This window comes from Anomaloglossus baeobatrachus, chromosome 12, assembly GCF_048569485.1.
Source record: "Anomaloglossus baeobatrachus isolate aAnoBae1 chromosome 12, aAnoBae1.hap1, whole genome shotgun sequence".
Lineage (NCBI taxonomy): Eukaryota > Metazoa > Chordata > Amphibia > Anura > Aromobatidae > Anomaloglossus > Anomaloglossus baeobatrachus.
The window spans coordinates 95,072,802-95,086,907 of NC_134364.1; the positions used below are offsets into that span (position 1 = coordinate 95,072,802).

General features: G+C 45.2%; 1 protein-coding gene across 2 annotated transcripts in view; it reads left to right on the forward strand.

Annotated features, from left to right (window-relative positions):
* The window catches only part of LOC142258636 (CD48 antigen-like), a 110,945-nt gene extending 99,975 nt beyond the window's left edge, over window positions 1-10,970 (forward strand). For both annotated transcript variants that reach the window (XM_075331270.1, XM_075331271.1), the window contains 2 exons: window positions 4,446-4,562; window positions 7,801-10,970. In XM_075331270.1, the coding sequence (XP_075187385.1) occupies window positions 4,446-4,535 (90 nt within the window). In that variant the 3' untranslated portion in view covers window positions 4,536-4,562; window positions 7,801-10,970. The remainder of the gene's footprint in view (window positions 1-4,445; window positions 4,563-7,800) is intronic.
* Window positions 10,971-14,106: the final 3,136 nt, after the last annotated feature.

A 14,106-nucleotide genomic window follows, 5' to 3' on the forward strand; every position in this document is an offset into this window, starting at 1 on the left:
GTCCACAATGTAACTAAGGGCGGTGTCACACGATACGATATATCGGGCGATATGTCGTTGGGGACACGGATTCCGTGACGCACATCCGGCATCGTTAGAGATATCGTAGCGCGTGACAGCTACGAACGACTGTGAACGAGCAAAAATACTCACCTTATCGTTGCTCTTTGACACGTCGTTCATTTTCATAAAGCCGCTCCTCCCTCTGTGCGCCGGTTGTTCGTCGTTCCCAAGGCAGCACACATTGCTCCGTGTGACACCCCGGGAACGACGAACACAGCTTACCTGCATCCCGCCGGCAATGCGGAAGGAAGGAGGTGGGCGGGATGTTCCGGCCACTCATCTCCACCCCTCCGCTTCTATTGGGCGGCCGCTGTGTGACGTCGCTGTGACACCGAACGTCCTTCCCCCTTCAGGAAGAGGATGTTCGCCGCCCACAGCGAGGTCGTTCGGGAGGTAAGTACGTGTGACAGGGGTTAATGACATTGTGCGCCACGGGCAACAAATTGCCCGTGATGCACAAACGACGGGGGCTGGTGCGATCGCTCATGCGATCGCACGGTATATCGTCCCGTGTAACGCCACCCTAAGATTTCCCTTCAATGGATCTAAGAGGTTGAGGCCAACCCCTGAGGAACAAGTCCATAGTATTATCCCTCCTCCATCATGACAGTGCGAGAAGAATTGGCCCCTCTACAGACATAATGGCTCGCGGTCTTCTGGGGAGGTTTCTTAAAAGATTTTGGAGGAGTCTGTGAGAATTTTTGAGATCAGACAGTGATGTTGGACCGAGGGCTTCCAATCTTTGGTCTAGTTGTTGGATCGAGCTCTGTACAACCGGTTGAGTTCTTTCTGCCAATCTGCTTTGGCTATGTCTTTATGGACAGAAAAGGGTCTTCCCCAAACTGTTCAGACAAAACTTGAAGCCACAATTGTCCACAATGTAATTTAGATTTCTCTTCACTGCATCGAAGACGTTGAGGCCATCCCCTGAGGAACAAGCCCATAGTATAATCTCTCCTCCATCTCGGCAATGTGAGAAACGTCCTCCTGGTACTCGGCAAACCCAGACTCGCCCATCGGAGAAGTGTAATCCGCTACTGTACAGAACATATTCAATGTCGTAGCTTTACACCACTCCATCCAACGCATTGTGCATGTAACTACTCAACCATGAAGCTCCCGGCATATACCTGTGGAAATGGGACTGAATGAATAAGACATGGGGCCCATTACTTATTTCCATGTAACTTATAGATGTTAATCATCGGTCAATCACATATTTATAGTCTAACTATGGCAAAATGAAAGAAAAACCGGTGACACAAAATAACTTTTGTCTTACATGTGTGTTATGTTTCCTTTTGTCCTAGACAAAGGAGTAACCTGAAGATACTTCTACGCACGTTAAATTATGTACAATCCCCATGCCCCACCTATCGTGTCTTTATAATGGTGTCTTTGTATATGAGCCCCGTAGGCACCTCAGCCGGCGTGAGAAATCTTCTGTTTAACCACTAGAGCTAGACTCCTGTGAAATCAATAATGTGTCCCTAACCGTGACCATAGTAAGTAAAGCCAATAATGAGAATATTCAGAGTAAAGGTTAAAAATGACTCAACCTACACATACTATACATACTAGCCTGAGAAGTCTCCATCGTGGTTTCTTTCTGTTAACTCAAACTGTAAGCGCGAAATCTATAACGTGCCTTGCGAAAGTATTCACCCCTTGTCTTTTATCTATTTTGTTACAGTACAGCTTGTGTTTAGATGTTGTAGTAATCCGGCTTGTATGTGATGCATCAGCACCAAATAGTCTAAGTTGGGAACGTGAAATGAGAAAAATATAGGAAAAAATTAAATTTATGGGATAAAATGTATAAAAAAATGCCATGTGCATATGTATTCACCCCTTTGCTGCACCGCCATACATCTCCTCTTTATCGCTATAACTCAATCCGTGCGCTGCACAGTGCTGCACCACCCTACATCTCCTCCTCAGCACTTCCACCCTACCCATCCTCTGCACAGTGCTGCACCGCCCTACATCTCCTCCTCAGCACTTCCACCCTACCCATCCTCTGCACAGTGCTGCACCGCCCTACATCTCCTCCTCAGCACTTCCACCCTACCCATCCTCTGCACAGTGCTGCACCGCCCTACATCTCCTCCTCAGCACTTCCACCCTACCCATCCTCTGCACAGTGCTGCACCGCCCTACATCTCCTCCTCAGCACTTCCACCCTACCCATCCTCTGCACAGTGCTGCACCGCCCTACATCTCCTCCACAGCACTTCCACCCTACCCATCCTCTGCACAGTGCTGCACCGCCCTACATCTCCTCCTCAGCACTTCCACCCTACCCATCCTCTGCACAGTGCTGCACCGCCCTACATCTCCTCCTCAGCACTTCCACCCTACCCATCCGCTGCACAGTGCTGCACCGCCCTACATCTCCTCCTCAGCACTTCCACCCTACCCATCCTCTGCACAGTGCTGCACCGCCCTACATCTCCTCCACAGCGCTTCCACCCTACCCATCCTCTGCACACTGCTGCACCGCCCTACATCTCCTCCTCAGCACTTCCACCCTACCCATCCTCTGCACAGTGCTGCACCGCCCTACATCTCCTCCTCAGCACTTCCACCCTACCCATCCTCTGCACAGTGCTGCACCGCCCTACATCTCCTCCTCAGCACTTCCACCCTACCCATCCTCTGCACAGTGCTGCACCGCCCTACATCTCCTCCTCAGCACTTCCACCCTACCCATCCTCTGCACAGTGCTGCACCGCCCTACATCTCCTCCTCAGCACTTCCACCCTACCCATCCTCTGCACAGTGCTGCACCGCCCTACATCTCCTCCACAGCACTTCCACCCTACCCATCCTCTGCACACTGCTGCACCGCCCTACATCTCCTCCTCAGCACTTCCACCCTACCCATCCTCTGCACAGTGCTGCACCGCCCTACATCTCCTCCTCAGCACTTCCACCCTACCCATCCTCTGCACAGTGCTGCACCGCCCTACATCTCCTCCTCAGCACTTCCACCCTACCCATCCTCTGCACAGTGCTGCACCGCCCTACATCTCCTCCACAGCGCTTCCACCCTACCCATCCTCTGCACACTGCTGCACCGCCCTACATCTCCTCCTCAGCACTTCCACCCTACCCATCCTCTGCACAGTGCTGCACCGCCCTACATCTCCTCCTCAGCACTTCCACCCTACCCATCCTCTGCACAGTGCTGCACCGCCCTACATCTCCTCCTCAGCACTTCCACCCTACCCGTCCTCTGCACATTGCTGCACCGCTCTACATCTCCTCCTCATCACTATCACCCTACTTGTGCTCTGCACATTGCTGCACAGCTCTACATCTCCTGTTCATCAGTATCACTCTACAAATACTCTGCACAGTGCTGCACCGCTCTACATCTCCTCCTCATCACTATCACGCTACTCATGCTCTCCACATTGCTGCACCGCTCTACATCTCCTCCTCATCACTATCATCCTACTTGTGCTCTCCACATTGCTGCACTGCCCTACATCTCCTCATCACTATCACCATACCCATGCTATGCACAGTGCTGCACCGCTCTACATCTCCTCCTCATCACTATCACCATACCCATGCTATGCACAGTGCTGCACCGCACTACATCTCCTCCTCATCACTATCACCATACCCATGCTATGCACAGTGCTGCACCGCTCCACATCTCCTCCTCAACACTATCACCATACCCATGCTATGCACAGTGCTGCACCGCACTACATCTCCTCCTCATCACTATCACCATACCCATGCTATGCACAGTGCTGCACCACTTTACATCTCCTCCTCATCATTATCAACCTACTCATGCTCTCCGGAGTGCTGAGCTGCTCTACATCTCCTCCTCATCACTATCACCATACCCATGCTGTGCACAGTGCTGCACCACTCTACATCTCTTCCTCTTCTTTATCACTCTACTCATGCTCTCCACATTGCTGCACCGCTCTACATCTCCTCCTCATCACTATCATCCTACTTGTGCTCTCCACACTGCTGCACCGCTCTACATCTCCTCCTCGTCTCCACTCATGCAGTTGGTTTTCCAAATAATCTATAACTAATATCCTCCAGAATCAGAACTTTGAAGATTTCTCTTGTGCTGCACCATTTGACTGGGATGTGCTACCCCAGATAATCAAATTATTTCCAAATATCCACTATTTAAAACACGCCCTAAAAGTGTATCTTTACAGGAAGGATCGTGCATCTTTTGATTGATTGATGCTTCTCACAATATTGCTTACATAAAATGTTATTTCATTAGTATCTTTCTCTATTTCATGAATCCAAGAGTATTCTGCTATAACTTTACACCAGTGACCATAGGACTTATATACTCTCACACTTATCTCTTAATATTGTGTTCTTTGTTTCAGATTTTGCAGCATGATGACATTTCTCACCATCCAATCCCTCCAACTCAGAAATTTGAAACCCTTTACACAGATCTGCAATTAAAGACATAGAAGATGTGAATACTTTCAGGAAGGAAGGTAACATTTAGCCAGACCAGTTGCTCAATCCCTCAGAAAGTACCTCCTTGTATGAAAGGTGGCTTCTAGTTTTGGAAAACCCATGTCCTTTGGCTGAAGCTTGTTTTCAAACTGCGCCGTACTCCCCATTCCTGGGTCCAGTGCTTAGTTTCTGTCACTGCTCACAATGTTTTCAGACATTCGGTGAGTTCAGCGGTTCTGGACAGTTTGTGACGTCAAAGTGGGCACAGCCGCCAAGCTTACTGATGGGCTGCAGCACTTTGGATGTGAAATTAGTGCTGCAGACAATACCAGACACCGGAGACTTAGCATTGGACCTGGGAAGGGGAAGTAAAGCACCATTTAAAACCATAAACTGCAGCCAGGGATTAAAAGAATTCCTGAATCCATGCTAGAGGAACTTGATCCTAAAGTCCATATTTGACTTGGTGCACTTAGTGGTTGACCTCTTGATCCAACCTAGTTAATAACCTGTAATGTTGACGTGGTGGACATTTAGTAGCAAAATCCCCTCACATGTTATTTCCATAAATGAGGTGACTGCAGCCTGAGGAAACTACCATGACAAACTCACATGGTTACTTATTAGTCTTCTTAATGGGTTTCTCGAAAGGGAAAATAAACATTAAGGAAAGCCCCATGACTATATCTAAAGTGCTAAGTAAAAGACCGAAGCCACAATGCTACAAAAATAATATATGCTATTGTATCATAACTGATTCTACTGATGGCCAAGGTTGCATGTATTATGTACGCCACGCTAAGTGCTCTACATAGAAATGAGGGCACTCCTGTGACAATGATCAAAATGCAACCTCCTTTGGGTGCCTTGGATAGAAGGACCCATTTCTTATTTTCCCACACCTTAGACATGACCTATTAGTCTTCTTGCAGGGACTCTTCTAGTTGGAATTTTACCCTCCAAGGGTCTCATAACACCAGCATTGGTCGCCCCTATGGTGTGCCTTGTGATACACTACTCAGTAGCAACATGTGCTGGACCTCTACTTTCAGGACCCTTCTCAACACACAGTCTTCTACACTGCGTCAACTGTATGGACATAGGTAGCTTGTTTCCCAAGAACCTTGCTCAACTACTAAAAATGTTAAGCTTGACGTCATAAAGGCTAGAGAAATCCATACTTTAGCTTATGCCAACCACATGGTTCTTCTTTAGTCCTCAGTGTAGTGAAAGATGTTCTTTACTTTGAAGGATCAAATATTCGAAGTCCAAGTGGTTGCTGAAGAAAAGCTTCCTAATGTAACGCTCATGGCCAATGTAATGGCATTGAGAGGGATTAGTGGACCACAGAGGGGTCCCGGGTTTACTCTTTAGTGGGGGGAGCTTAACTGGGCACCCACCATGAGGTGGATGCAAGGTACCACTTCCAGGGCAGTGACTAGGACTGTGGAATCTGACCCCCAGGGCATGTGATAGACTCAGGAATAGACGGATACCGGCAGGGTGACTGAGGCAGGTTGGACAAGCGGGTGTAGTCAGGAATGGTGGGCACGACAGGGATAGACAGGTATGGGAAGGCAGGTACTGGAGATGGACACAGGAATACCAGGACAGGAGCTTAGGACCTGAAAACTAGCTAGATAGCAGACAGACTGACTGACAAACTAACTAACTGAAGGTGTTGTATAGGCACCTCCCCTAATGGGAGGATGTCTTAAATACACTATAGCTCTCATTCATAGGCTTAGAGGCATTTCCTGGATATAGCCCCTTAAGAGTAGGGCCGGTGTGCGCACATGCGTTTCTTAGTTGCACTTCCGGGAACCCTGTGCAGCATGTACAGGGCCCAGGAGGGGAAGGAGGCAGTAGTGCCTGTGGATGGCCAGTGGAGTGCAGTGGAGGACGTAACCCAGCCGAGGTGGTGAGCAAGCCGGCGTCTCTGCAGAGTCGCCAGCATTACACCTAGCAAAAGATATTCTTTTGCTATCCAGAAAAATTTGAATTGGTAAAGAACCATAAAGCATCTCAGCAGCTTATTAGACCATTCATCTTTTCAATCCAATTCTAAAAATGGCTCCTACCAAAAAGTTGTACTTACCTTTCAAACATCAGTGTAGAGATCCTTCCCAACACCTAAGTGGTTGTTGATCTTCTGTTCGTAAATATTCCCAGTTAGTGAGGGAGACCTTTTAAACCTTTGGGGAATGAGTGTAAGACCAAAACCTTAGTGAAAAATTGAATTTTCCAATTTTTAGGACAAGAACGGTGATGTCCTCTGTTGTCCAAAACTAGCTGTATAGAAGGAGGCCTTAAGTCAACATTTCTAAATATAAAATAACAAAATTTTAAGGGTGGCTGTGAGGAGCTAGTTATGGAACTAAAGACTAGTGGAACAATGGACGTAAAGTGCAGTCCACGGCTCTAAGGGATGCTGACTTTTTCCATTACTGAGCTCTGGTTACGTCGATCTCATTGTTGTTGTCATTTTTGTTTTTTATAAGAAATTTTCTTGCTTGTCAGTTTAAGGTACACAGAAGGCCAGGCATGAGATTGGTAATTAGACTAATGCAATCATTTCATTACTCTCATTAGTCTCAGGGGCTTCAATTAAACCATTGTTCTCCCAGCCCTAGCCACTACTTCCATTATGTGGCTGATGATAGTGGACCCAGTGAAGCCGTCATCACAGGGGGTCTCCCATGCAGCCCCAGGGGAGGGGTTTAGCCTTAATAAAATACCTGCACCAATGCACCTTAGCATTGGGGGAGGGTTCCCATTGGCCTGGTTCTAAACCGGGATGGGGGGCTTGGTGTACTTAGGACACTGATGATTAGATAGGGGTTGTTGCCGCCTGGAGCTGGATACAAGTACTATGGTCGTGGTATCCGTCGTCTGGTGGAGAATAGGCTGTGACTGGAGACCATGCCAGCTGGAGATAGAAAAGCTGTGGGACAACCAAAAGTTGAGAGACAGTAGATATCGCCTGGTACAGGGGCAGTGGAACTATTGGTCCTGGTTTGGGATCTCGTCAACTGTGGTTCATCTCAGTTTGGCCCTCTATCCAGAGTTACTGTAAAACCGGGGCATCGTTAAGCTTCCTAGGTGATTAATACAACCCCCAACTTCATATCCTCACAGTACCCTATTAACAATTAGTATTAGTAGCTCATAGGACATTGGCATTGATTTGATTTCAAACATGTGAAATGATCATCAAAGCTTCTTATTGACTCGTAAATTATGTTCTTCTGATTAAAGTGTGATTTTCTCAATCAGATATTTGATGCCTCCTGGACCACACCGGCTGGACAGCACGAGGGTGGAGCATTTCTGTAGTTGCCGATCATCGTTGACATCTTAAGTGGTTTACTCAGCAATTCTTCATCTTGACAGCTACCAGGCTCATGAAGGAACTCTTCCTTGTCTATGATGGGTTTGCTAATGACTGATGGCACATTAGCTGGTGCCTAACAGCTGGGCATTTAATAGGCAAATTCTCAAACTGTCTACAAAGGAGGAGACTGCTATGAGAAGGACCATCTATAGAAGAATTCGAGATTTGACAATAAACAAGGAGTGTAGAGAAGAGATGTCACAGAGTGTAAATCTCTCCATGTCCATCAAACAATTATGGAATATTGGGAGATTTCAGCTCCGAAGCAAAATACTGTTAATGCAGCTCCGGACTGTAATACAATTCAAGATGATATAAAAAAACAAAACATTTTTAGCGCAGCTTTATATTATTGTATTTTCGGATTAATTAAGCATTTTTATGTCATCACTCAAAGTAGTTATCCAATGAGCAACATTTATCACCTATCCATAGGTAAATATTTCATCAGAGAAAGTCCAACTTCTGTGATTCATAGTGATCTCGAGAAGGAGGTTGCAAAGTCCTATGTGAATTTGAGCATTAGTTCTCTTGTGATTACCAATATCATTGAGATATTTGCGCATGCGCAAACATTAACACCTGTCTACAGAGTGAATGTTTGATCTCAGGAGGTGCATTAATAAGGAACCACTCTGATCTTAAGAAGGGAGCCACAAAGTTCTGAATTAAGCATCTTTGCGCATGCATGACAATCACTATCAAAGCAGTGTTCGTTCATGCGCAACATGTAACACCAATCCTAAGGATAGCTCTACAGTAAGGAAAACCAAAGTTCTGCTTTAAAGGATTAATAGTGCTCAAGCATTGGCCATTATTACTATAGTGGTGTTCACGCATGCGCAACATTTATCACCAATCCACAAGACAAATGTAAAATCAGAGACTGTCAAACTTCTGGGATCTGGTTTCATACACAGAAGGGGGTAGCAAAGTCCTGTATAAATGAATTGATAGTGCTCAAGCTCAGCCCCTACTAATATAACGGTGTTCATGCACAGCGTTTATTCTCTATTTACAGGATAAAGGTATGATCAGAGGAGGTTCAAGAACAGAGATCCCTACAGATCCAAAGAAAGGCTGTAAAGTCTTAAGTGGGTGGAATTGTAATTCACCAAGGACAGAGCAGCGCAGGTGATCGCGCATGCGCACTGCTACTCCCCTGATAATGGGGAAACCCCGACTTATCTTATCTACTATGAATCGGTGACAAATCTTTTTGGGATTTTAATATCTGACTATCATATACAGTATATGTGTGTATGGACAGTATGTGTAATAGGGTTATGAAGGGGGAGATTTATCAAACATGGTGTAAAGTGAAACTGGCTCAGTTGCAACCAATCAGAGTCCACTTTTCGCTCTTCACAGACTCTTTGGAAAATTAAAGGTGAAATCTGATTGGTTGTTGAGTCAGTTTCACAGATCCAGTTTTCCCAGTTAAATCTCCCCCAAATCTGTTTTCTTTTTAGATAATTCAGATAACCCATAATGGCAAATAATTTTAATACAAAGAAAATGGATTTTAAAAGAGTATTGGAAATCTCAAAATGCTGAAACCGTTACAGCAACTTGCGTTGAAACATTTGGTACTTGAGCCTGAAAGAGACAAACCATTTTCCGCATTTGTGACAAATTCGATGCCACTGGCTCAATCCTTAATACTCCAAAAACTGGTCGACCCAAAACAGCCTGTACAGAAAATAATAAACAACTTGTGGCTGAAACATTTGTTCAGAGTCCAAAAAAATCCCCAGAAGAGTCTCTTTAGAATTGGAAATTTCACGAACAAGATGGGGCCCCTCCACATTATTCAAGAGTAGTCCGCGAGTATCTTGATGAAACATTTCCTAATAAATGGATTGGCCGAAGAGGCCCACTTGATTGGCCGACACGTTCACCAGACTTGACCTCAATAGATTTTTTTTTTCTTTTGGGCAGTACTCAAGGACAACATTTATAGTCAAAAAACAAAAAGTGTCAGTGATTTGAAAAATTACATAAGAGATGTATTTCAAGAAATTAATACCCAAAGAGACTTGTGCAAAAATGTTTGTTGAAGCGAAAGAGGCTTCAAAGCTGTGCAAATTGTAATGGAAACAGTTTGATCTCCTGCATTGATAAAATTTAAGGGCTTTTGTATTATTGTTCAGAATAAAATGTAATTGTCAATGTTATGCTTGTGTTGGTAAATATAATTTTATATATAAATAAAAATAAATGTCATTATTTTCTGCCCACCTATATATATATATATATATATATATATATATATATATATATATATATATATATTGTATATATATATATATATATATATATATATACTGTTTTATTATTGTTTTTAACTATTATTTATTCTGGCAGCTAATGTAAGGTTTGTTGTTTTTTTTTTATCTCCCCCAACATCTATATTTAGAATTTAAAAATGTTAATTGGGCCAAAACTGCAACTTGCAATACCGGACACATCCATAAGGACAAGCGTGGCGCTATTTGTAGCGTATAAAAAGGCAAGACCTATTTTTGTAATCTCATAAAAATCGTTAAATTTTTGGCTACATATCAATTCCCTCCCAATGGTAGGATTACTCCAAAGGTACAACATGGATATTGATTTTTTTTTTTAATACTCTTTTTTTTGGGTGTCCTGTGTCCCCATAAGTGCCCCTAGAAGAAATTTAAGCAATGTGTTCTGCTATAATATAGCAAAATATGCACTGTATGCTGTGCCACTCAGAGTGCCCCATAAATGCCTCAAAAATGCCTTTGTTTATACCTTTTTTGTGACATTTTTACTGTTTTATGAGAATGCGCTAGACTAGGTTTACCGGGTGATTTTATTTCTTTTTATACTGAGAGAATTTTATTGTTCTTTATTGAATTTTTGCTATTTATGTTCTTTTTTGTCTAAAAAAAAATATAGTGCAGAAATAATCATATGAAAACATATTGATCTGCTAAGGAAGTTGTGCAATTTATATACATATAAAGCCACTGATATTATTTTTACTTGATGTTCCAAATATGTTTGTATTCTTTTTTTATTTTTTTAATAAAATAATGTATTAAAAAATGTATTTGCTTTATTATTTTACAAGCTCAGTTTTGTTCTAGACTTTTATGTTTTTATTTTTTTTTCTAACAATGTATTACAGTATTTATTAATGACCTTGAATAATTGCCTTTGACTGAACTGGCCTCATTATTGGACCTTTATTTTGTGTTCACTGTCGACCCCTGCAGTTGAGAATGGGAAGTAAAATTCGTGGTTGTGTCTCTACAAAAAACGTGTACCTGTCTTTTCACACTAAACTATGTTTTTGAAATACCAAACTCTTTTTGGTGCACATGTGACGCCCTGGCCTATCAGGTCGTCACAAGGGTGCCGTGCAATTTGCCCTTCTGTATGGTACCCGCTCCTCCTTGGTTACGGGTCCTGTCCCTTTGGTGTTAGTAAGAACAGGTATACACAAATCCTGAGGAACACTCTGCACCACACCCACCAGACACCTGAGGGGAATAGGGCCACCCAGTTGGGGGGATGGAAGAAGGAGGTCCAGAAGTGTCAGTTGTAGTCAGAGAGTGTCAGTGAGCGGTGACAGGAAAGATCACGCTGCGGAGCTGGGCTCTTTTACCCGTCCCAGGTGCCGGACGTTGGCCTGGCCTGGAAGGAGCTGGAACCCCAGTCGCAGGGGGTAGTGGCAAGGGGCACAGTACTGCCATGGAGGGCAGTTCGGCGGCCTTGTGCTACAACCGGGCAGGGGCCAGGGCACGACGGGGTTCGCGGACCCTAGACTGGGAAGTAGCTTTATGCAGCCCAGTAATTCACCCGACAAGGACGGAATCTTCATGAACCGCTCTCCACCCGCTCCAAAATCGGGGTACTAGCCCAACGAGGGGGATATGACTTCTCAAAACTGTCCAGAAAAATCCCAAGTGTGAACCCTGAGAGCAAGCTCACCCTGCTAGCCACGCGGGTGATTGGGACCCGAGTAGTTTTAGGCGAAAGGGATCCACCAAGTGTAAACACCGTGCCAAGGGACAAGGCTTCAGACCAACCAGCAACGCCAAAAGGGCACGGACCCAGCATGTTCAACTAAAGGTTACAGGGCATTCAGGACTTTGGTTTACCCGGTGTCAGTGTCAGCATCTCTGGACTGTGTGAGTACAGTGTGCCCCTATGCTTACAACGGGTCCCTAGTCTACCATCACCAAGCCCCGGGACACTCTCTCCCTGCCCACGGAGGGGTTAACATCACAAGCTGCCATCCCATCGCTCCCGGGCGCTCTCTCCCAAACGCAGCAGCGGTGGTATCCCACTCTTACCACGACCCGTGGGTGGCGTCACGAATATTATCCAATCCACCCTATTTTGTAAATACCGGTCTTCACCCCTTTTTTAATGTCGAGCGGCCGCGCGACCCCGCCTCGGGTTTGGAGACCCTTCGAGCCACTGTGGATCCAGATCCGAGCAGAATGTTGGCTGTCGCAGGGGCGGCACACACATACCAATATATTATGTTAAGGAATTGTTAAATTTCTCATGCTCAGTGAAGTTGCCATCCACCTTTTTCAGAGGGTGGTTTCTGTTCACCAACATTCTGCCAGCACTATAGGTGCTGGAATATCCGTTCCCCTGTTTCCCAGCAAGCATTAGACCTGCACATGTACAGTACAATGGCTTATCTGCCTTGAACTGAAATGCTGCCTATCTATTATGCTTGTATGCACTTTGACATACAAGTAGAAAAAGTCCCCTCCTTCCTATACAAAAATCCTCCCCATTTTTTTTAGAAGGTAAAACCTATTATCTTGTAATGCAGAGACACAACCCCTCCTCCAACTTTCTTGTAAAAGGACAAAAACCTTCCGCAATCTCTTGTGGAGGGCCAAAGACCTGCACCTACTTCCTTCCTTTGTCCGACAGGAAATGCCCACCCCCAATTGCTGTAGAAGGACAAAGACTCACTGCCACTTAGTTTAGAAAGACAAAACCTCACTCCACTTTATTTAAAGAGACAAAGACCTGCCACCACTTCCTGAAAAGGTACAAACACACCCCTATTTCCTGTAGACAGACAAAAACTATCTCCCCACTTCCTATACAGAGACAGAACTCAATCCCACTTCATTTAGAGAGAAAGACCTGTCACCACTTCCTGAAAAGGGACAAAGACCTGCACCACTTTGGTAAGAGGAACAAAGACCTGCACCACTTCGGTAAGAGGAACAAAGACCTGCACCACTTCAGTAAGAGGAACAAAGACCCGCACCACTTCAGTAAGAGGAACAAAGACCCGCACCACGTCAGTAAGAGGAACAAAGACCTGCACCACTTCGGTAAGAAGAACAAAGACCTGCACCACTTCGGTAAGAGGAACAAAGACCTGCACCACTTCGGTAAGCGGAACAAAGACCCGCACCACTTCAGTAAGAGGAACAAAGACCCGCACCACGTCAGTAAGAGGAACAAAGACCCGCACCACTTCGGTAAGAGGAACAAAGACCCACACCACTTCAGTAAGAGGAACAAAGACCCGCACCACTTCAGTAAGAGGAACAAAGACCCGCACCACTTCGGTAAGAGGAACAAAGATCCGCACCACTTCGGTAAGAGGACAAAGACCTGCACCACTTCGGTAAGAGGAACAAAGACCTGCACCACTTCAGTAAGAGGAAGAAAGACCTGCACCACTTCAGTAAGAGGAAGAAAGACCCGCACCACTTCAGTAAGAGGAAGAAAGACCCACACCACTTTGGTAAGAGGAACAAAGACCTTCACCACTTCGGTAAGAGGAACAAAGACCTGCACCACTTCAGCAATAGAAACAAAGACCCGCACCACTTCGGTAAGAGGAACAAAGATCCGCACCACTTCAGTAAGAGGAACAAAGACCTGCACCACTTCAGTAAGAGGAACAAAGACCTGCACCACTTTGGTAAGAGGAACAAAGACCTGCACCACTTCGTAAGAGGAAGAAAGACCCGCACCACTTCGGTAAGAGGAACAAAGATCTGCACCACTTCGGTAAGAGGAACAAAGACCTGCACCACTTCAGCAATAGAAACAAAGACCCGCACCACTTCGGTAAGAGGAACAAAGATCCGCACCACTTCATTAAGAGGAACAAAGACCTGCACCACTTCAGTAAGAGGAACAAAGACCTGCACCACTTTGGTAAGAGG